At 46.9% G+C, this 23,765-nt stretch overlaps 1 protein-coding gene across 4 annotated transcripts in view; it reads right to left on the bottom strand.

Moving 5' to 3' along the window:
• The window catches only part of tox2 (TOX high mobility group box family member 2), a 135,254-nt gene that overhangs the window by 13,710 nt on the left and 97,779 nt on the right, over positions 1 to 23,765 (bottom strand). For 2 of the 4 annotated variants that reach the window (XM_051932657.1, XM_051932658.1), the window contains 2 exons: positions 15,348 to 15,596; positions 10,471 to 10,698 (listed from right to left, as the gene is read on the bottom strand). In XM_051932657.1, the coding sequence (XP_051788617.1) occupies positions 10,471 to 10,698; positions 15,348 to 15,596 (477 nt within the window). The remainder of the gene's footprint in view (positions 1 to 10,470; positions 10,699 to 15,347; positions 15,597 to 23,765) is intronic. The other 2 variants (XM_028812391.2, XM_051932659.1) reach the window with 2 other exon arrangements.

Here is a 23,765-nt window from a genome sequence, read left to right as displayed (position 1 = left end):
TCGCCAACCCTACCGCCTGAAACACACTCAGCCGATAACCGTTTTCTGCTCGCCGTCTAACTGTTTCCTGACAGTCGGGACCCCCTCCAGTTTGCCTACCACTGCCACAGGTCCACTGAGGATGCCATCTCCATAACACTTCACACCACCCTGTCTCATCTGGAGAACAAGAACTGTTATGCCAGGCTGCTGTTTGTGGACTACAACACCGTCATTCCATCCCAGCTCATTGCTAAACTCCTGGAACTGGGGCTTAGCTCTTCACTGTGCCACTGGGTACTGGACTTCCTCACTGGCAGACCTCAGCAAGTGCGTATTGGTGGAAAAACCTCCTCCATCATCACCATCAACCCTGGCACCCCACAGGGCAGCGTGCTGAGCCCCCTGCTTTACTCTCTCTACACCCATGACTGCGTAGCTAAGTACGGCTCTAACACCATCCTCAAGTCTGCTGACGACAACACTGTAATAGGTCTGACCAGCGAGGACGAGGAGACGGCCTACAGGGAGGAGGTCAGAATGGTGTCAGGACAACAACCTCACCCTCAACGTTAGCAAAACTAAGGAGATGATTGTGGATTTCCAGATTACATCGGAGGTGAAGCTGTGGAGCAGGTCAGCAGCTTTAGGCTCCTCGGAGTCACCCTCACTGATGACCTTAAATGGTCAAGTCACACTGCGGCAGTAGTCAAGAAAGCCCAACAACGCCTCTACTTCCTCAGGAGACGGAGTAAGGCCCACAACCCTGTGCAGATTCTACAGGTACAACACAATACAATTTATCTTTGTGAAGCCCAAAATCACACAAGAAGTGCCGCAATGGGCTTTAACAGACCCTGCCTCTCGACAGCCCCCCAGCATCGACTCTCTAAGAAGACAAAGAAAAACTCCCTTGTAAGGAAAAAATGAAAGAAACCTCGGGAAAGGCACTTCAAAGAGAGACCCCTGTCCAGGTAGGGTGGGTGTCAAAAAGAAGGGCGGTCAATACAATACAATACAATACAATACACAGAGCAGAACAAATCCTCAATACAATATAAACATAAAAAGTTTACAAATACGGAGCAGAATTTAACAGTAGATGATATCCCATAATATGATCTGGATTTGTTTAGAGTCCTGGATGACCTCAGCCATCAAGCTGGATGTCCCATTTGGCCATTCCACAGCTGAAACAGCCAATCCGATGAAAGGACCCCTCTACCCCACGATTCCTACGATTAGGCAGGCAAAATAACTCAGCAGGTGGGCTGTTGGCACCAAGTGCCACATTTGAGTACCGAGAAGAGAAACCGAATAGGTGAGGGTGAGTAACAAATTCTAACTACAGTATCATGTTACTTATGTTTTAGTGCTAATGACCAACAACAGAGATGCAGTCTGTACAGTTAATCAGCAGCTCTAGTCAGGGTGTGCTAAAGTGAAGTAGTGAGTCTTCTGCCTTAGAGTGAAGGGGCATCTCTTATAGTAGCAGGCAGACCAGTCCACAGTTTAGGAGGGTCCTGTAACTAAAAGCTCGACCTCCCACTGTTATTTTATTACTCTTTGGAATCACAAGCAGACCAGCATCTTGAGATCTTAATGTGCGCTCAGGTTTGTAAGTCATGATAAGTTCAGACAAGTAAGCCGGACCTCGGCCCTTTAATGTTAAAAGGAGGATTTGAAATCTGCCCTAAACTTAACCGGGAGCCAGTTTAAGGATTTAAGAACTGGAGGTTCCACAGGTGTACTGTGGAGTCCATCCTGATAGGATGCATCACATCCTGGTACAGCAACTGCTCCGTTCAGGACTGCAGAGCTCCACAGCGGGTGGTGAGTACGGCACAGCAGATCACGGGCACACAGCAGATCACGGGCACACAGCTCCCTGCCATCCATGACATCCACACTACACGCTGTCTCGGGAGAGTGACCGTATCAGGCGGGACCCCAGCCACCCTGCACTGTCACTTTTCACCCTCCTCAAATCTGGGAAGCGACTAAAGTCCATTCAGACGCACACCTCCAGGTACAGGAACAGTTTCTACCCAACTGCAGTCAGACTCATGAACAATCGGTAACCTTGTGTCACCTGCACATATACTTCTGTCACTCTGTCTCTTTATTCCTAGGATTCTGGTTTGATTTATTTCCTTATTTATATTCATTTATTTATTTATTGAGTGTTTTCTTGTGTGTGTTCGCTGTCTGCGAGTGCGCATGCAAACAAGCATTTCATTCTACTTGGCGCTTGTACTCATGACAATAAAGAATTGAATTAATCCCAAAGAACCTCCCCCTAACCCTACAAATGGCAAGATTTCTTGCCTAAATTTAAATAGTTAATCCTTCTTTTTCCCTTGATTTTAATTGTTTACTTAATTATTTTATGAAAACTTTATTTAAATTTATTACGGGTTGGTTGTTGGTTTTTATCCATTTTTTTGACAGTGGAAATCTAGCTCTTTTAATAGTAATCTTAAAAATGAGGCACCCTTCATTTCAAAATTTTGTTCACCCACTAGGACACTTTTCCCCATTCTGTATATTTACGCTTGCCAGGCACCGATAGCACAGAGGATCTTGTGATGGGGACAAAAAAAAAAGACGTAGGAGAAATCGGGAAGTCAAATCAACACCGCAACCAAAATGAGAGACGAAAATCAGAGTCCAACGTGAAGTACAAGCCAAAGCCAGAAAACGGTCCAAAGAACGTCTGAAAAGGGGCTTTGTTATTTGGAATCACGGAGGAGAAAGTGGTTCGAGATTGAACCCGTTGCTTCGCCCTCTGACGACATGTCCCGAACAATGGGCGTCACTGGGCTGACAATGGGAGACACAAAGCGGAGGTCCCCCGTTTAAAAAGGCAGCAAAAAGTTTGATATTCATTTCAAGTCTAACTTATTTTTCACGAACGTGGTCCATATGGGTTTACCATGCAAAATTATATTCTAAAGGTAAACTTTATCTATAAATTAAATTAAAAAAAATACACAACTCCTTTTATTCCATAATGCAGGGAGGGGGCATGAGGCACTGTAACATAAGTTTAATATGTCACTGTCCTCTGAACAAAAATATTTTATACATCTACTTAACACAAAGCCAGATTTATCACATCATTGTCATTAGAAGACAAGAAAGGGACGACTACAAAGTGGGCATCGTGTCAAAGTCGGCATGAAATGGTCTCCTCTCTTTGCCTTGTTTGGAATGGCCTGATTCACCGAACTGGGGGGTCTGCACATGAAGGAAGAGCATAAAGCCTTGGCACATTACCTGGCACACCTTTGAAGGCGACGGACGATCCTGAAAAAATCCTTCCAATGCTGCGACATAAATGGCAGACTGTACAAATCGAGCTCCCCAATTGGGTTCTTGTCATTGCTTCCTTCGTCTGTTATGCAGCGTAAACCGTCATTAAAGAAAGCCAATTTATTTCTCCTATGTGATTTCTTACCGCTGTATCACTAGCGGAGGGGTATCGCCTTTTTATATTCTATCTGAATAGTTTCGGGTTATGTAAAGCGCCGCAATTACAAAAGAACTCATTCCAACAAGGGAGCTAGCGCCCCCTGCTGGATACGGGCCCCTAAAAACTGTTTGTTTCTAGTCACACTGAGCTTTTAAAGCTCGGGATGAAAATTACGGCGGCAAATGAGAAGTATTTGTTGTGTAATCTACCGTGACTGTAGGATCAGGATAAATAATCTCCTATAAAACAAACATCAACTAAGAGAGTTAAGTCAGGATAGGAAAAAAATCAGAAGCTGAAATCAGAGTTTGAAGACGTGACGTCCAGGTTTTTTATTTGTAATAAATTTGCAAAAACCTCAAGTAAACTTTTTTCACGTTGTCATTATGGGGTGTTGTGTGTAGAATTCTGAGGAAAAAAAATGAATTTAATCCATTTTGGAATAAGGCTGTAACATAAGAAAATGTGGAAAAAGTGATGCGCTGTGAATACTTTCTGGATGCACTGTAGGTGTTGGTGACCCTGGGACGTTGGCATTTGTATGGGACCAATGTGACCTCGTTTTGAACCCCTTGCCATTAGTGATAATGGAGCATTTATATATAAGAAAAGGCTACAAAATTATAAAGAATGAAACTCTAGGAGCTGCGGTGGGATTTGTTTCCTGCCTTGGGCCCTGTGCTGGCTGGGATTGGCTCCAGCAGACCCCCTTGACCCTGTAGTTAGGATATAGCGGGTTGGATAATGGATGGATGGATGGAAGCTCTAGGAAATAAACATCAATTGAATTTGTGCAGAAGTAAAAAGATGGGGCAAACTCTGAAGAATACCGTCAGAAATAAAGAACTGTGCAAACAATTGAGCAAATAATTTGGCCGATGAGGCTGTCAGATCTATTTTAAAAAAAAACAAGTGGAATAAATGAAGTTCAAGATTAGATTAAAGGAGGTGGAGGAAGATGAAAAAATGTCTGTGTTTCCGTCTTTAAGAAAAGAAGAAAGAAAAAAGAGACGTAAAGAGGAAATTATAGATAAGATCGGTGAGCTGCAAAAACTAATAAAAATAAGGGAAGTTGCAGAAGAATTTTATCAAAAGCACAGAGTAAAGGAAAATGCAACCAAAGAAACTGTAAAAGAACAGGATCGAGAGTCAGATGAGGAAGATCAAAAATGTCTTCAATAGTTAAATCTTTAACTACTAGATAGTCAGTAGAGTATGCAATTAAAACTTGTAAATTAGGAAAAACACTGGGGTGTGATGGCCTACCACCAGAATTTTTAAATTAAACTGAAAGAGTAGATGTAAACAGATGTGTGGGTGAGAAAGTGGTTCGAGATTAAACCTGTTGCATTGTCCTTTGACGACATGTCCCTAACAATGTGTGTCACTATGCTAACAATGCTAACGCAAAATGGAGGTTCCCCCCATTTAAACAAAAAAAAATCCAAAAGCAGCAAAAACATGAGGGTGTGATGGCCTACCACCAGAATTTTTATATTAAACTGAAAGAGCAGATGTAAACAGATGTGTTAGAAATGTTTGAAGAAGTGAAGCTGTCGTCCATAGTAAAATATTTTTATTAGAACGTCAAATTCTTATCACCCACTTTCTTGCACATTAACAGACTGGGCTACAGGAACACTACTATTACAAGATTACCAAATCGTACCAAATGTGTGGGCAAACGGAATACGACAGGTCACCGATAAATTCGTATAGGCCTTTGTTTCTTAACCACTGGGTTGGGTCGTGGACTGCCATTGGTGGGTTGCAATTTGCTATTGTTTGTATTGGTGGTGGGTAACAGCAGACACCAAAGACCACGCTCGATCCACCGTCCTGCTCTAACCACTGCACTTGATCCACAAAGGGGGTCACTGCCCTGATGAACATGCTCAATTCGCCAAAGGGGGGCTCTGACAGTCGTGCTCAATTCATTAAGACGGAAATCCCCCCCTTCACCTGCTCTCGTGATCAATTCACCAAAGGAGACATCCCTCTCCCTCTCTGATGACTCTCATCGATTCACCAACAAGGATCTGCCTGGTGCTCTGAAGATCTCGTTTAGTTTGTCAGGGGGGACTAAACCCAAACCAGGTGCATCACAAAGACATCTACATGGGAAATATGGGGATGCGATACCAAAATGTTTGAAAAACCCTGGTATAGGCAATGAACAGGAGGAATGGGAGGGGTAACCGGGTCTTAATAAGGGGTGCCTTAAAGAAAGACAGAAGGAAATGATCAGTTTAGGTCTGAAGAAAACCTTCAGCTAACTCCTAAATAGACCTGGAATGTGCTGAAGGACCTGACGTTTCTAGCTCAGCTCATTGTGTGGTTGCTGACTGTAGATCAACCATTAATTAAACTTAATGGAGCCTTAGGTACCGCAATCTCCATCAACATCAGCATTAGACAAGACCTTGTCTGCCATACCGCAGAATAAGAAAGAACTCAACAATACGCTGGACTTGTTTGAGTTCCATCATTCTACGATTTGCTCATTTCAATGGGACACAATGTCGGCCATTCAGATCTGTCAGCAGAATCCACCAATTGTCCTTCTGTGGTATCTTCTTGGGATCAAATACAGACCTGTGATTGTGTTCTCCAAGGGCCTGAAATATGGAAGCTGCTGTAGATGTGTGGTGTGGAGGACATGGAAGGCTAATGTGCCTTCTGTAAAAAAAAAAAAAAAACAAAACCCTGGGGGTAGAAAATGGAAATAAAAGTACAGATGGGGAGGACAGGGAGGAGAAGAAGGTAAAGTGAAGGAAATGACTGGCTAACGATGGAAGGAAAAGCATTTTTGATACAAACGTTTCTGTGTTTTTACCCCCCAAAGAAGCGTAAGTCGAAGAATCGTCACGTCACCCGAAGTCTGATCTCCTTTTTCTGGGTTTAGCAAAGGTCAGCTGGTTGCCCCCCAAATCTTGCTCCTCTGCTCTCTGCAGTCCACACACTTTTCACGTTGGCTGATAAGTAGAATGATAAGCACGATTACTTCACTTCTCCTGGAGATCGAAGTGTCAAATGAGGCAACCGATGACGGAGAAAGAAGGCAAAAGGCCTTCCTGACCTTCAGAAGCTGGCAGTCGTGAAGTGAACACAAAGAGAGAAACAGGGCCGCCGTTGTGAGACACTCGTTTCTTCAGAAACAGTCCGATTATGTAAGAGGGAAGCGATGACGTTGGGCAGTGCAGCTTCAGTTTCTTTCAGGACCTCCGAGTAGACATTAGGGGGTCACGAGATGTGAGCGAGCGAGTCAGGAGGAGAGCGTATCGTGGAGAATGCAATTCAACCTTCGCGGGCGCGGGCCAGGATTGGCGAATGATCTGCATGTAACGTGCGCTGGCATCACGTACTCCGGTGGAGTCATATGACCCTCCGTGTCGCCGCTTAAATACTGACAGACGCGTGCCGTCTTTAATGAACTTCAAAATGCTCCCAACAGCTTCACTTTCGCATTCATTTAACACAGCTAATGATTCTCCGAGCGGCGGATATTTTTAAATAAATTAGCGCGCCTAAGGATTTCTAATTATTCCAGATTGAGAGAGCGCGAGTGGGATTCATTAGCAGTCGAGTCTGCCGGTGTTTTGGGGGGGGGGGGGGGTGGTGGTCTTGGGATGTATTAAAACAAAGTAAGCTGTAAAGAGCATATGTTGTGGTCGTAATCCCGACACCGGGGCGTCCCCGCTGAATTAGCGCCTAATTGTACCTTAATGAAATGTTCCTGTTCGATAAGCGTTTAATTGAAGATGACAAGAAGTGCGCCAGCTGCTGACACAGGGAGCTTCCGTAAAAGACGACAAAAAAAACGAAAACAGGATTAGTAACACGCGGTCTTGATAACGTCACTTCGGCAGGCTCTGGGCGATGACACAGGCATCCTCACGTCCCGTCTAGGGGCCTCCAGGACTTCCTTCTGCAGCTACGCTCTCGCGACGCTTTCCTTTTTTAGCGGTCCCTCCTTCTGTTCATTCACTTCCCCTCTAATACTTGCCTCGTGTGCCCCTCTCCTCCATTTCGCCATTTGTTGCTGGTCTTTCCACTTCTGCTCCTCCATTTATTGTCTCTTTAACTTCAGCTACTGCCTAGAAACAGAGGAGTTCATCCACTAAGCAGATTTGCATTGTCCGTTAAATAACGCGCACTTATGTACGGCACAAAGTCTTCAGACCCCTTTATGCATTTTGTTTGGTCGCAACCTTCTGCTAAAATCAAGTGAAGCAACACTCGATACCCCAAAATCACAGAGCGAAAACAGGACAACAGGCGGCCCATGATGCAATGTGGCAGCACCAGAAGTACTTCTCTCCCTAAAAGAAGGAAACCTCCTGCCAAAAGCTCCCTCTGGTGGCTCCAACGAGACCAGGCAGGGCTGCCTACTGGAACGCCAACTCCCATGCAGCCCTGCAGGAGTGTTTATGGTCAACCCACCAGAAAGCAAGTGTGGTGGGGGTGGGCACATGGCTCCGGGAGGCTTCCTCCATCCATCCTTCCATGATAAAGGTGTCCCGGCTGGGTAAGGAACCATCTGTCCCAGTCAGTATGCCAGCCAACCCCTGTCTTCTGTGACAATTGAGATGTATTGAATTCTCCGGCCCGCTCCTTTGAATGAGGCTTTACTTCTCACCCATTTCTTCCTGGTGGGCGCGTCATGCGTCTCTCATGCTTGACTTTGACCTCTTGGGTGGTTTGAAAACCCGACCTGAAATGCAGCCATGGCAAAGTGCGCCAGGGAGAGCGTTTCAGAAGGGCACACAATAAGTGCACTCCTTGAATATGCGCCCTTGAGGAAAGCCCAAGGACGAGACCATCGCTCATCTGGTATTCCAATCACCTGGCCACAGGGCGACAATAAGAATATCGGAAATGAGAAATTCACACAACGGAGGGAGAAAGCAGACTCTGAGAAAAAACGGGCAAGGGGGGGCACAGGAGGGGGGGGGATCAGTATGGTTTTTATATAGCGCCTTCAGAAAGACCCGCTTCCATCTTTAACTGCAGCACTCATTTGAGTTATAAGACCCTGTGGAGGGAAACTGAAGAGGACACCGGAAGAAGATTAAGGAGCGCAAATGGGGACGAAAGTCAGAAGCCAGCTAGCAGTCTACCCATCAGCCACCTGATTATAGATGTATATAGCGCCTCACACACCCCAATGGCATTTGTTATTGTAGTACATTAAATCAGACCAAAACCGAAGAGAGCGTTGCGATAACCGCCACTCCACCCCGGTGACACCAAATAAACAGGAGCCAACTGTACCCGAAATAGCACGGTGCCAGCAGCGGTACTAAGAGGAGACGGTCCTCACCTCAAAGTGCCATCTCAACAGTGGCGTAGCGAGGGGCAAGTGGAGGGGGCGGCATGATTGGGCAAAGGGCTCAGTACAATTCGTGTGTAAGCAGCGGGATTTGGAAAAATGTCACTCAGGAATGACAAAAGTCAAACTCTCGGATTTCAATCCACAAATACTTCAAAAATAATTTTCAGACTGTCCTTCTGTGACGGCATCAGGCACAGCAGTGGAAATGTATGAGGCGATAAGAAAAATAATAAACATCACACCGATCATCATATCTAGGAAGATGAACAACTAGTTTAGAATTTTGTTTCGTTATCAATCAGAATGCACAGAAAACATCCCCACCTATCACTTGAACGCTACACTGACTCTAATTTATTATATTAAACTAATAATTAGAACACAGCTTATCAGTGCAGCGTCTACTGTATATTATATTCTTGTCTAGTTGATGCTTATAAATAATTATATGTGAAAAACTATTGCTGTTTCTCTATATATGAACAAATCTATGAAAAAGTGATCTTAATTTTTCTCTCTACATCATTTTAATTTTCTATTTAAATAGGTTCACATATTCAGAGACGTTGGAGGGCAGCAAACTGAAGCTCCGCCTGAGCGCCATGAACTTGAGCTACGCCACTGGATCTCGATGAACAGCGGAATGAGATAGATAGATAGATAGATAGATAGATAGATAGATAGATAGATAGATAGATAGATAGATAGATAGATAGATAGATAGATAGATAGATAGATAGATAGATAGATAGATAGATAGATAGATAGATAGATAGATGTGAAAGGCACTAAGATAGATAGATAGATAGATAGATAGATAGATAGATAGATAGATAGATAGATAGATAGATAGATAGATAGCGTAGTTGGCAGGATTAGATAGATAGATAGATAGATAGATAGATAGATAGATAGATAGATAGATAGATAGATAGATAGATAGATAATTAATCCCAAGGGGAAATTCCCATACTCCAGCAGCATACTGATACAAAAAACAATATTAAATTAAAGAGTGATAACAATGTAGGTAAAAAATGTAAATTGTAGATCAACACGAGTTTCACAAATCTGCACCTCGCCTCGTGTTTCTCTTCAGTTTGCTCAGCTGGCCCGCTAATTGCCCGCTAAACGTTGGCGTGCTGGCAATTAAAGTCTCGGCCATCCCTCCATTAACACATTCCTCTGAACGAGATCCTCGTGCAAACGTGATGAAAAAAACGATTGCAATCTTTATCGAAAAGAGAACTGTAAACGAAACATTTCTCACTAACGATTCCCACGCCAACACTACACTTAACTTTAATCTCCGAGTATCCATTGATGCACACGGTGACTTTCACACCCCGTGCTCTGCTGGGTCATTCTAGGTAAATAAAGACTGGTAAAATGGTGGCAGCCATAACGAAACAAAATGGCGTCACAAAATTAAGGCTAAAAAATGTTGAATCCTGGAGATAAATAAATATCCGAATCAAATTCCCTTCGATTACAAAAAAATATTTAGAAGCCTACAAAAAAAAAAAAATGGTAATCACGACAACAAAAAAAACGATTCCTTGACATGCAGTGTAGCTCTTATATATCCAAAAAAGTAAGTAGAATGAGAAAAGTATCAGCAACTACAAGTCAACCTCCGAAACCTCAGCACATCAACCGGTGAAGATCATCCAGCACCCACCTGCTTCTGCTCCTCTCCCAGGCTGTCCCACATGGAGGCCACGATCTTAGAGACGTCTCCGAAAGTGGCGTTGGGGTTTTGACCTTTGATCGCCGCTTGCGTATCCCTGAAGAAAAGTGCGTATGCCGATACCGGCTTCTGGGGCTCGTTTGGGTCCTTCTTCTTCTTCTTCTTCTGTGGCTTTGGTTTCTTGGCCATGTCTGAGGACGGCCTCTTCTCGCCACTCATCTGTGGGACACAAGATACACGATTACAAGTCGTCAAAACAGATGAGACGCCCCCATACATCGCCGCACACACACACACACAAGTTCTCTGCTGCTTACCATGGACACCTTGGCACCATGACACGCGTGTATCCACAGAGACCGTCACAACTTTCAGGCCGCTCACCACAGACCCGAGGACGAGTCCACCATTCTTCATACAAACACTCTGACCCCCCAATCACTACGATAGCTGGAAGAACTCCTCACATTTGCGTCACACACGGCCATGAGGATGATGATGAGAAGAAATTGATTGGGAGATGAAAGTGTGAAACAAGGAATCGAAGCTTTAGAAGGATCAAAGGGAAACGAAAGATCAAGCAAACAAAACGCGAGTCAGTACTCAACAACGAAAAGACGTTTAGGAAACGAAAACGAAGGCTAACACTAGGACTACTCGTTCACAGAAGCGGCCATCGTGAAGAGTTTTGTCCATCCATCCATCCATCCATTATCCAACCCGCTGAATCCAAACACAGGGTCACGGGGGTCTGCTGGAGCCAATCCCAGGCAACACAGGGCACAAGGCAGGAAACAAACCCCAAGCAGGGTGCCAGCCCACCGGAGGACCAACACTAGAAACAATTTAGGATTGCCAACGCACCTGACCTGCATGTCTTTGGATTGTGAGAGGAAACCGGAGCACCCGGAGAGAACATGCAAACTCCACGCAGGGAGGACCCGGGAAGCGAACTCAGGTCTCCTAACTGTGAGGCAGCAGCGCTACCACCCACTGTGCCACCCTGAAGAGTTTTGCTGTTTATCCAAATAAAGGATCACGTTCAGTGGAACCGGAGTCCTCTTCACACCTCAACATCTGGTGTCATCAGAGAAGTGACGACCGCGGTCACGTGACGCCTTTGCCCATGTCATGTAAACAGACAGCCGTATACATAGTGCCCTTCACAGACCGCGCCATGATGAACGCAAAAGACCCTACGCAACCAAATCGGGCACCGTAGCCATCCAAAAACAACCCAACACAACCCGCAGATGTAATTTGTCTTTTTAATGGGTAACCTGGCGCTTGTCTGATATTCACGGGAGTGAAGAGAGCGGAGACGAATCGGTTTTAGGGGTCACATATCTGTTACGCAAGGCGGGGCGAGCGGCTCTGCCACTGTGTGCCCTTTCTCATCTTTGGCAATGAGTGCCCACCGACGTGTTGTGCGAACACGCTTGCACATTTTTTCAGGAAGCCTCACGATTTTCATTTGAAAAAGTCGAACGCTTTCATTCTTTAAGTCTCCAAACGTCTCGACAGCTGAAGGACTCACGACTTTGTGTGGCAGCACCACACCGCAGGTAACCCAGCGCTCGCCACACCTCAAAAAGATCTGCGTTGGGCGTTCTCCTAGCATTCCCATTTGGTTTCCAGTTTTATGGTTTGAATTCGGTGAGTCGGAATTAGAAGAGTTTGGAGGAGGGTCTGCCATGGGGGCACTGGAGGAACTTGACCATGCGTACGAAGTGTGTGGTGTGTAACGAGTCGAAGTCTGCTCGGAACTGGACTGGCATCAGTCTGGTGGGGCAAAATGCCAGAAATCTGCCATCAGTAGCCCCCCAACACCATAAAGCAATGGCTGATTTATTTATTTATTTTTTAACCTTAATCTGATGGCCCCTCCAGGTCGTCTAGAGACCCCCATTTGGTTGAAAAGCCCTGCCCTGGAGCACAGCATCCAAAAGTAAGGAACAGACAGTCCAAGAGGTGGAGTGTCTAGGAGCGGGGGATATTGGGGGGGGATTACAGCCAATGGCAGAGCAAGCTGAGAGAGTCTGAAACAAAGCAGGACATCTTGACCTTTCCTATCATCATCATCATCATCAGTTACTCCAGCTCAAACGCCTTAATGCTCCCTTTATTCTCCGTGGCCCTCAGTCCTTCATCACTTTCTCTCCGATGTCCGCTTTTAAATACGCGAGCACATCACGTTACTGAAGAGCACGGGGCCCAAGTGACTTTTATCCTTAAAATAAAACATCGAGGAGGAGTTTGCAAATCGCTGCCCAAATCAACCAAGCCCTCCACGGTGGACGCTTGTGGTCATCAGGTAGCCAAGACTGGAATCATAGGGCGTAGCCCCCCACGCACCCACCCACTCCATAAGATGCCACTGGCTGCCAACATTGTGGGTCCTCCAGGTCTGGACGGCTTGATGTTGCGGACTGAAAGGTCAAATAAGTCGATGGAAACGATTATTAGAGGAACGACTGAGCGTCACATGACCAGAATGGCGACCACGAGGGTCTGACTGACATGCTGGAATCGTGTGAGGCGGCAGAAGAAGCAGACGGTAAGAGAGGTGCAGGTGACGGGACTGATCCGGGATTAACAAAGGCGTTTGGGGAGCACTCTACGGCTTCTCGTTTACACACCGTTGCATTTTGGTTGAAGGCTCCGCCTCCTTCATGCATATTAATGAGGTGCATTAGAATGTCAAAGGGTATAGAAATATTCAAGTTATTTTTTTTTTTGTTTCCAGCATAATGTTATTTTATCCACTAGATGGCAGCAGGATGAGCTACCGTGAAGCGGATCGTGACGCGTGACCCCGAGTCTGACGCGGCCTTAACCGTATTTACATAGAATTTGGGGGTTAGACGCCAAGGAGGTTCCTTTTTGTCTCAGATGTTCCTTGATGACAAGAGAAATGCATTGAGCTCTCTAAGCCTGTTGGAGACGAGCACAGGATTTCGTGTCCCGAAACAACGGACCCAAGTCGTCTCCGTTTTAGATGCACCAGAGCTGGGAAGAGATGGCAGAAGAAATCCATCGAGTGGCTTAAGCTACTTAGGGAAGGCCACAGGAGTCGAACGTCTTTAAGGGAGGAAAGTATAGGACCGTCCCCCCCAGCCAGTGGACTCGTCCAAATCTTAGTGACAGCAAGCGCAGGAAGACGACTCCATCAGCGCCGCGCTAACCGATGACGGGGTTCATTATGGAGATCTGAAGGTGTCGAGACCTCCACTTCACAGTCAGGGTCGGCCATGAGGGTCCAAAGGCCTTTGTCTGCAGTGGTGGAAGATGCTACGTGCAGTCATTTTAAATTACGTTGAAGGCTTCAGGTCAGCCTGATTTTATATAGTGCCTTTCACAACCTGCACAGATTCATTCAGGGCATCAGACCTAACAGCATCTTTCACAGCACCACTTAAACAAAATTATAAATCCCATTAAAAGCACGAAAACCAGTGTCATTTTATATAGCGAACTGTGCAGCTGCAAATCCCATTACAACCACTGCACCAGCCTGATGTTCTATAGCACCTTTCAAAAACTGCACTAACGTTAGTCCCATTAAAAACCTCAGACCATTCTTACTTTATATAGCGCCTTCTGCAGACTGTTAGACCAGTCTGATTTTATATAGCGCCCTTCACAAACTGCACTGCCACCAATCACTTGAAGCGGATTACACTGAAGAGCTTCAAAGACAGTACAACTATACTCAACTATTAAAGCAGTCTGACTTTATATAGCGCCTTTCACACACCCCATAACCACTAATCCCACTTAAAACTGTTAGACCAGCACCCTTCACAAACTGCACTACTAACCCAGTCTGACTTTATAGCGCCTTTCACACACAGCCCAATCACACAGAAAACATTCAATTTCACAAACGACACTTCTGTTGTTCACTTTAAAAGCACTGGACCAGTCCAATTTGCATATAGCGCCTTTCCCAAACTGAACTGCCACAAGTCCCTTTAAAAGCACTGGACCAGTCTGGTTCATATAGCGCCTTTCCCAAACTACACTCTTCAGAGACTAGACAAGTGTTAATCCCACTCAAACCATTAGACCAGCCAGACTGTATATAGCACCTTTCACAGACTTATGCAATCACAAAAGTGTTAAGCCAGCCTCTTTTTATATATAGCGCCTTTTACCAACTGCACAACCGTCGTAAATCACCACTAAACTCCATTAAGACAAGTCCCATTTTATATAAGCTTACAGAATTCCAAATCCCATCAAAACCAGTACGCTCATCTGATTTAATATAGTGCCATTCCCAAACTGCAGTCATACATCCCACTAAAACCATTTTATATGGCGCCTTCCACAAGGTGCACAACACTGAAAACGTTCTGATCTGATTTAGTGCCTTTCACGCTGTGCACCAACTGCAAAGCGCATTGAACCGTCGTCACCCTTGCCTCATGTCATATTTATATAAATGTAATGAATTATTATTATTATATCGCGCCTTTCACCAACTGCACAGTCGTAAGTCACACTAAAATCACTAGGCCAGTCTGATCTGATGCAGCACCGTTCACCAAGTATACAACTGCAAACCCCACTAAAACCATCGCACTGGGCCCCCTTTATATAGCGCCTTCCACAGGGTGCACCACCGCATGCCCTACATTTTGATATAAAGTGCCTTTTTGTATTTTAACGCCCTGTGATGGCGTCCCTACACTAACAGCGCCCTTGGGTGGCTCCACACTCCGCGCCAAGCCCGCCACATACCAGGCGCACATTCTGCCTGCCTGTCCTGGGCACTGCTGCTCGAGTGTTGGAGGGCAGAGAACTGCCGGGAGGCGCACACACGCACACACACACAGTCCGCCGGCCGCTCCGTGACGGCTTACCGGTACCTTGGGGTGGCAGTCGGCCTCCTCTTCCTGGGCAGAGCTGGAGGGAGACGGCGTAGCCGACTTACTTCCTGGAGGTGAGGGGGAACCCTGGGCAGCAGCGCTGCGGAGGCCGACCTGAGAGTTCAGCTGGGATTGGCTCATAGCGGCCATGTGGTGCGACAGAATCCCCCGAGACCTGCCAATCAGAGGGAGCTGCTGACTCGGGTCGAAACGGGAGCCGTCTGGGTGGGCCATCTCCTGCATCTGGGCGACAAAACAAGATGAACGCTTTCAGTGTTACAGTAGAAGTTAGAAGGTGTGTGTGTGTGTGTGCGTGTGTGTGTGAATCCTGTGACTTCTCCTGGGGGGGGGGCTGCATGGGGGGCAGTTGGGCCAGCGATGGATTCCAAAGGCAGTCATTCTGCCCTTGTGGCTGCCAGCCTTCATGCCAACTAAACTCCCACCCAGTTGGTCGTGTGCCCAATTTGCCGTAGTGACACCAGCGCCAGGAGGACAGCAGAGAGTGCCCAACAGTAGAGGGGGAGAGTGGGCCAGGCTGCACTTCACAAGCGGCAATGCCACATGGCAGACTGGTCTCACCTTATAAAGAACTGCACTACCAGAGGGCACTTTAAAGGCAGCTGACCAGCAGGGCACCTTTCACAAGTCACGTCACTGTCATTGTATATAGCGCCCATTATCTGCCACAAATCACCTTAAACCGGTCTGATGTTATATAGCGCCTTCCACAAATACGATGGAAACCATCGCAACGGGCCGCCTTTTATATTTATTCATTTATTTATAGCTCCTTTCACAAACAGCACGACCACAAATCGCAAAATAAATACAGTAGACCCGTCGGCTTTATATAGCGCCCTTCCAAAACCGCACAGCCATAAATCGCATTACAAATTGGACACGAGTCCCGCTTTATATAGCGCCCTCCCAAATCACTTTAACTCTTTGAGAGCAGAATATTTTTTCGTCAGCCAGCAGGAACGCGCAGTACAGAAGCTGCCAGCCGCTGGCGCTAAAGGCGGACCTGGCGAGAGAGTCGAGCGAACGCGCAAAGCAAAATACGGCGTGGACAACGTCTGCATATCATTGCCGAGTCGGACTCTGACTTAACGCACTCCAATCTGGAGATCGAAAACGAAAGTGATGGGCCAGCATCAGCTGATCATAGTGCCGACTGCAACGCCATAGTGGGCAGGCAGGCGGGCGGGCGGGCAGCAGCTGTGTAAAGACCCTCCTATTATGTCATTAGAGGTGGACACCCACCTCGAATGAGTTCACCCTCTCTGGGCCAGTAGGAGTTTATATATTGTGCCTTTCACAAACTCCGTTTAAAAAGATTACCCCAGTCTGCTTGTATAGAGCGCCCTTTGAAAACCGGACCACCACAAACCACCGTCCGAGCAGGCCGCTGTTATACTGTATACCCTAGCAGCGCCCTTCAGAAACTGCACGGTCAGAAATCACATTAAAACTATGACACGAGTTCTGTTTTATTTATATAGCGCCCTTCAAAATCTTATCTAGCACAAATCACCTTAAACCCGTCTGACTTTACAATTGTAAAATTACAATATAGCGCCTTTCACAAATGGCACCACAAGAAGTCGCCTTACCAAACATAAACCAGCCTGATTTTATTTAGCGCCTTTCAAAAACTGCACCACCGTAAGCCCAGTTTAAAAGCATGAGATCAGTCTGACTTCATATAGCGCCTTTCACAAAGGGCCTCACCACGGATCAAGTTCAAATCATTTCCAGTCTCTTTATATACCGTAGCACCCCTCAAAAATCCCAGTAAAACACTCGGAGCAACGGTGTGACCATAAAGAACACGGAAAACATTAAAACAAGCGGTGTTTTCACACAGGGGTCACCAACTCTAGCGTCCAGGGGGAGGTACTGCACCCCCCAGGGCTGAATATCGAGTGGTGAAGGGGCACCTCGGCCAGGTCTGCCACAATATATATATATAAATAAATATGGTCACACCCGTGTATGGGAGGTTCTTCTCACAGGCTCAATTCAGGTATGTAATAACCTCACCAGGAAGAGGGGGGGCGCTGTTGCTAACATTCTCTTCTTCTCTCCCAGCAACACCGAGAAAAGCACCCAGTAAGAGCCATGGGCGTCATAGTGGTGGTAGGGAGAAGGGGTGATGATTAGCCCGGGCCCACTGGTCCTCAAAGCCGGGAATGAAAAGTTTGTTTGACAGGAGGGGGGCTCACAGGGACTGCTTATGTATCGGCCCAGAGTTCAGTGCAGCACACTTAGCCCCGCCCCTTCCAGTTCTACACCTATAAGAACCCCAGGTGCCCAGAAGGAGGAGTCTATTGTGACCAAAGTGACCTGCTGAACAAACAGACTCTGAACCTGCGGCTAAAGCTTCTTGTTTGGCTAAAAGTCCGAAGGGGAGTCGCCTACACGCCTAAAATTAAAAAGGACGAGCCAGCTGGCATCCAAACTTTTATTTTCTGAGGCCTGTCATTCCTGCACCCAACCACTATATATATATATATATATATATATAAAATAGAGAGAGTGAGAGAGTGAGTGTGTCACACACGTGTGCCTGAGACACAAATTCAGTTCTTCTCGACTTGTAATTCCACTCCAGACCACAGGATGGCGCTGCTTAATAATTCTTCTCTGCTCCTTCCTCCTGTAGATCTGGTGATCAACATCACTTCTGGTTCGGGGGCTCCTGGACCCCAGTATTTTGGGCTCTTTTTCAATCCTCCTCCACCTCCCTGTTATGCACACCATTCACCCATTCTGCTCTCTGGTGGTACCGTATACACCCCACTCTATCACTCACAAATCTCTGACGGGACCCCCTCCATTGTTCTTTGATGGTATTTACCTAATCTATCGTTCTCATATCTTTAAGAGGGGGCCACACACCCCCCCCCACACACACTTCTTGGCATGTCTGTATTGGGCTATTTTCTATTTTCGAGCTGTCCTTGGGCTGATAGTTTTTTTGTACCCTGGTGACCCTGCCGTTGACCCCACACCAGACCCCCCCCCGAGCATCAGCTGCCATGACCAGTACACTTTGTGACCAACGTGGCCAAATGGCCAGTTCCAAATGGTGCCATAAGATGACACATGACTGTAAATAGAAAAGGGGGTGGGGGGTGTTAATTCAGGGCTGGCACTGCCAGTTGGTCTGGAGGAGGAGCGGCATGATGCCCTGTTAAATATGCAAAATGAGGCTCCTGCCCCACAAACATCAACAGACCAATCCATGTTATGAATCGGGCCAGAGGCGGACTTTGTATGCAAAATTTAAAAGCTGTGGGCCGTCCCAGGGGGCGGAGACTCCTCAGGGGTGTGGTTTGGCACCTTACTAGTAAGCTGTGGTGTGAACTCGGCGCCACTCAGTCCCCCCCAAGCCCTGAGACCCTCAGGTTAAGTTGACTGGTACAAGACTGAATGCGCACAAGTGGGTGTGCGTAAGGGGGGCACCCTATCCATGGCGGTTGCCTGCCTTGTGCCCTGTGCTGTGAGGACTGGCATCATGATCCTGAACTGGACAGGGCAGCCTGAGGATGGCTCCTACCTCTCAGTGGCTCCACACAGTCCTTGGATTCCTTCTCTCCATTTCCAGCTTCATCTCCTTGACCCCCCCCCCCCCCCCCTCCTTCATTTTATAGCCATATAAAGGGTGGTCTTCCTCTTCTTCCCCAACATCCCCCAAAACTGCAAAGACTGAAGGCGGCAGATAAATCCTGACAGTCGCATCTTCAAATCCCCACGGATTTCTAACCCGACATTAATTTGTTTATATAGCGCCATGTATTCGGACCCCTTAGCCATTTCTTGAGGTCGTTTTCATCGCTAACTCGTTCATCATGGAGCCTTGGGGGTATTGGGACACCTTGGAGGCCACAAACAAGGACCTCGTCACACTGTGCACTGTGACAATACAACGACTTAAAGTAAGTTTGGGCACAGGTCTTGCAGGTCTTCCATCCATTCCTTTTTTTCTGATCTGACTTTTTCCATTACAGGGTCCTGAAGTGCTGAAGCCCACCCAGGCCTACTCCTCCCACTGACTAAAGCCCAAGAAAACCCATAAGAACACTGGGAGAACATACAAAGTCCACATGGAAGGTAAGAAATCCCAGAGTACCTCACTTTATACAGAGAGAGGGAGCAGTAAAATCCAGCCAGTCGATATTATATAGCGCCTTACACAACGACCCTCGTATAATCAGTCGGCCCCAGTATGTGATTACATTTCATCCTGCTCATTTAATGAGTCTTTGAAAATGCAGCTCATCAAATGCGAATGGCCTGTCATCAGTAGTGATGCATTGTTTCCATAGAAACAGCTGGGGGGGGGGTGCAGGGGGGTGGTCTCGAACGCAGGAGGGCCATAAATCAGAGACTGCCACCCAGAGACAAGCTCGAGTTACTACAAGAGTGCACTGGCACTTCCCCCAACCCTGTGTCCCAGAGTGGTGGTCCCCAGCCCCCCGGCCTCACCCTAAGCTCTGGCTGTCTGCACCGACCGCTGGCCTCACTTTTGCGCCTCATTTCCATGTCAGTGTCACTCTGGCTCGTCTCACCCTGCACGGGGACTCTTGTATAAACATTATGAAAGCCGTCAGAAAGGCTGCTGGTTGCCATAGGGATAATATGCTAATGACTCCATTGTGTCACAGGCCCATATCCAGGCAACTCGCTTCATTGTAGCGGGAGAAGAGAAACTCCGGTTAACCCTGTAGCTGCCACCGCCCTGCGCGTCTTCAGTTGTGGTCAAAACCCTCATTGCTGGCGTTCGTCATTACTTACGAAACAAAGAGCCGGCCACCCGCGACCCTGGTGGGGGTTAAGCAGGTTAGTAAATGATGTGACGTGGCATGTAGCCAGCCAAAGAGCCGAGTCAACAAAAACAACCAGAACATGTCCGGTGCTGTCGACGGAATGAGTTAACAATACGACAAAATCCGGCAGACGGCCATCAAGAGAGAAAACCTGCACTCTGGGCATCAGGGCGGCCCTGAAGTGCTCAGTTAGGCTTGGGAGAAATCATGAAAAATGGGCACCGATACACCTTCAGTCCTGTAGGGGGCGCACGGCATCAAAATACAGCACTTCTGCACTTGTGTTGGAGTGTCAGTGGATATGAAAGGCACTATATGAGAGAGGCAGGTTGATGTGTAAGACACTATATAAGAGATACAGACATGAAAGAGAGAGAGAGTGAGATAGATAGATAGATAGATAGATAGATAGATAGATAGATAGATAGATAGATAGATAGATAGATATGAAAGGCACTATATAATAGATAGATAGATAGATAGATAGATAGATAGATAGATAGATAGATAGATAGATAGATAGATAGATAGATAGATATGGCATTATATAGAGATGTACACGACACTAGCGAGCCTAAAGACTGATGATCTGTTATTCTTTATAGTGTATGACAGATCATTGAAACACTCTGTAATAAACGTATATGCAAGTCAATATATTATAGATCGTTGCCTGATGCACTAAATAATTAATTGATTAATAGATAGATGCTGAAAGCATAAATGATAGACAGAGTTGTGTAAAGCATTATATAATATATAGGTAGATTATAAGGCACTATATAATAGGTAGATAAGGCGCTATATGAAAGACAGGAAAAGCACAATATAATAAACAGATATGAAATATACTATTTAATAAAAATAGAAGTTTAAAAGACACTATATAATAGATAGATAAGACATATATTAGATAGCTAGTTAGTCAAGGCACTATATTAATATTATAAATGTCTAGCTTTGAAAGGCACTGTATGATATGTAGATAAGACTGGCACTATATAACACTACAGGACCAACAGCGCCCGCCATTTCTATTCCTAGGCTCCCCTGACAGTCGCGCTCATCTGCCCGTCTCGTCATGTGATTTTTTTTTTCCCCGTTGTTTTGCTCCGCCCCCTGGATGTGCAGCTTCTTCTTCTTGAGCGGCAGGCCCGTTGTTGAGAGTAATCGCTTTACTCACACAGGTTCACAGTTGCTGTTGTAAAATCACAGAGCGTTTAATTGAAACAAATGACTCTAATAATGGAACATTATCCCGGCAGGCTCCCAGCCGTGACAGCTTTAATTATTGCTGTGCTGAGGACTCACAATGTTGATCCTTCAAAGAAGCGGCAAGCAGACTTTGGGCCAAAAGGAGGCTTCCTCCTCCTCCTCCTCTTCGCTCCACAAAGAGCGATGTTGTGGCGGCTCTCACCCACGTGGCTTTAGGTGGCTCCTCTTCTCACAGCTCCACTGCAGGCCACAGGCTTTGCTCCTCTAAGCAGGTGGGGACGTACGAGCGGAGGCAGAAAGCTCATTGGTCGTCAGCCGTCACGCACCGATGACAGAATTGCTGCAGATGTCCGACTACACGGCTGGAGTTTACGGGTGTGTGCCGCCGCCAACTGCCTCCAACTCGACTAAGAAAATGCAAATGAGGGCAAAGTCGTCTAATGTGACACGGCCAGGGAGGTCTTCACCTGCTGGTCTTTGGCCCATAAACCCCTCTGTTGGCTGATTTGCCCACTGGATGTGTGGGTCAACTGGCCACTCTAAATGGACTCCTTTTGGGAGCCTGGCAGTGAAGTGGCACCATGTGCACCCTAACCCTGAGACAGGCTGCAGCCCCCCCATGGCCCAGTATCGGATTAAACAAAATGGGAGAAGGTCAATTTGGACGTGATGATGATGATGATGGTGGTGGTGGTATTGTGATGTGTACAGTGGCACCCCTGGGTGGCATCCAGAAATGGGTGTCGGTGTCTTAATGGACCTTCCATGTTCTGCCTGTGCTCTTGTGGGTCATCAAAACTCGACTTGATGTTATTTTTGAAGAATTAAGAGGGCAGGACTGGTGGGCTTTGTTGGGCCGAATGGCCCGTTCTCATCCATGGGTTACCCAAAGCTATGCAGATGAGGGGTGTCCTGTCCCAGTATGCGGTGGGTGTGTGAGTCCCGTGATGGATCAGAACACCCAGTGACCCTAAACTTGGGTTATTATGGATACTGGAAACGGCGGGCTACTCACTGGGCCTCTGGCAGGTAAGTGACGCCACTCCAGGTGGGCGTCGGCTGTCATTCTTCCTTCACACTTCCGTATTTATAAACATTTACATTTGTTCCTTATTGGGTGTTAGACTCTGTGCCAGGATGTGACGGAGCTGCAAACATACGTGGCAGACGGGCTGTGTGACTGGAGACGAGCCCAGCGAGCGGAGAGGACGAGGCTGTGAGGCGCCGTCTGGCAATGCTGGCAAAAGAACAAGAAGGTGAGAAGCTGGCAGCCCGGCGGTGTGAATGGGCGCCCTCTAGGGGTCTGAAGGGGGACTTCTGTCACCGTTGTGCCGCCGTTAGATGTGCGGCGAATTCCTCTGACAAGACATTCTGAGTCGAGTGACGGCGGCTTTGTTGTGTTTCTTTCAGCTTCATTTTCGTGTTTTATTTTGGTCACAGGTTGCTGCCGTTATTCTAAATGACATGTCGTCAGGGTGGCTGCTTACAGAACCGACCTTCACTTTACTTTCTCTCGATTGTATATGTCGAGGGTAAAGCAGCGGCGACACATGCCAGTATTGGTAGTCCCCTGTCACTTTCCGCTATAACGTCACCCACCTCATCGTCACTAATGGTGGCGTGCAGCTCCTGGTCAGTCTTTTTCTCTGAAAGTCTCTGCCTTCTTCCGCGATTGTCACGATTTAAAGGATACACTCATTTTCTCTGTCTGCCACTCAAACTAATCCCGCCCAGCCGGCTGCTATTCAAATGTCTAGCCCCGCCCAACCTTCTGCCACTCAAATGTCTAGCCCCGCCCAGCTGGCTGCTACTCAAATAGCCCCGCTCAATCTAATTGCACTTGAATGTCTAGCTCCACCCAACCTATTGTCACTCCAACATCTAGCCCCACCCAGCTGGCTTCCACTCAAACATTTAGCCCCACCCCACCTCCAACCTGCTGTCACTCAAACATTTAGCCCCTACCCACCTCCAACCTGCTGTCACTCAAACATTTAGCCCCTACCCACCTCCAACCTGCTGTCACTCAAACATTTAGCCCCACCCAGCTGGCCCTGCCCAACATTTAACAAGCTTGCAGACAGCCACCTTCCTGCTTTCTCACCACTGAGTGATTTATAACAGTACGCCCCCCCCCCCCCATTTATTGTTTCCTGCTTTCAGGTGGTCCAAAGGGTCCTTGTATTTTACACCATGTCTAATATCCTCAGTGTAAGGCAGGCTGCCAGGGAACAATTGAGGTGTGTAATGTGGAATAGAAATCCCAGGTGTCATTTGCCCTTTAGGCCACCAGGTGGCAGTGTTCCGTATGGCCACTGTGCTGTTTAGAATGCCTGGACGTCAGCTGACATGGCTCCCTCCCTGC

Source organism: Erpetoichthys calabaricus, chromosome 10, assembly GCF_900747795.2.
Source record: "Erpetoichthys calabaricus chromosome 10, fErpCal1.3, whole genome shotgun sequence".
NCBI lineage: Eukaryota > Metazoa > Chordata > Cladistia > Polypteriformes > Polypteridae > Erpetoichthys > Erpetoichthys calabaricus.
The sequence above is the reverse complement of the archived record's forward strand: the minus strand, read 5'-3'. Positions and strand labels throughout refer to the sequence as shown.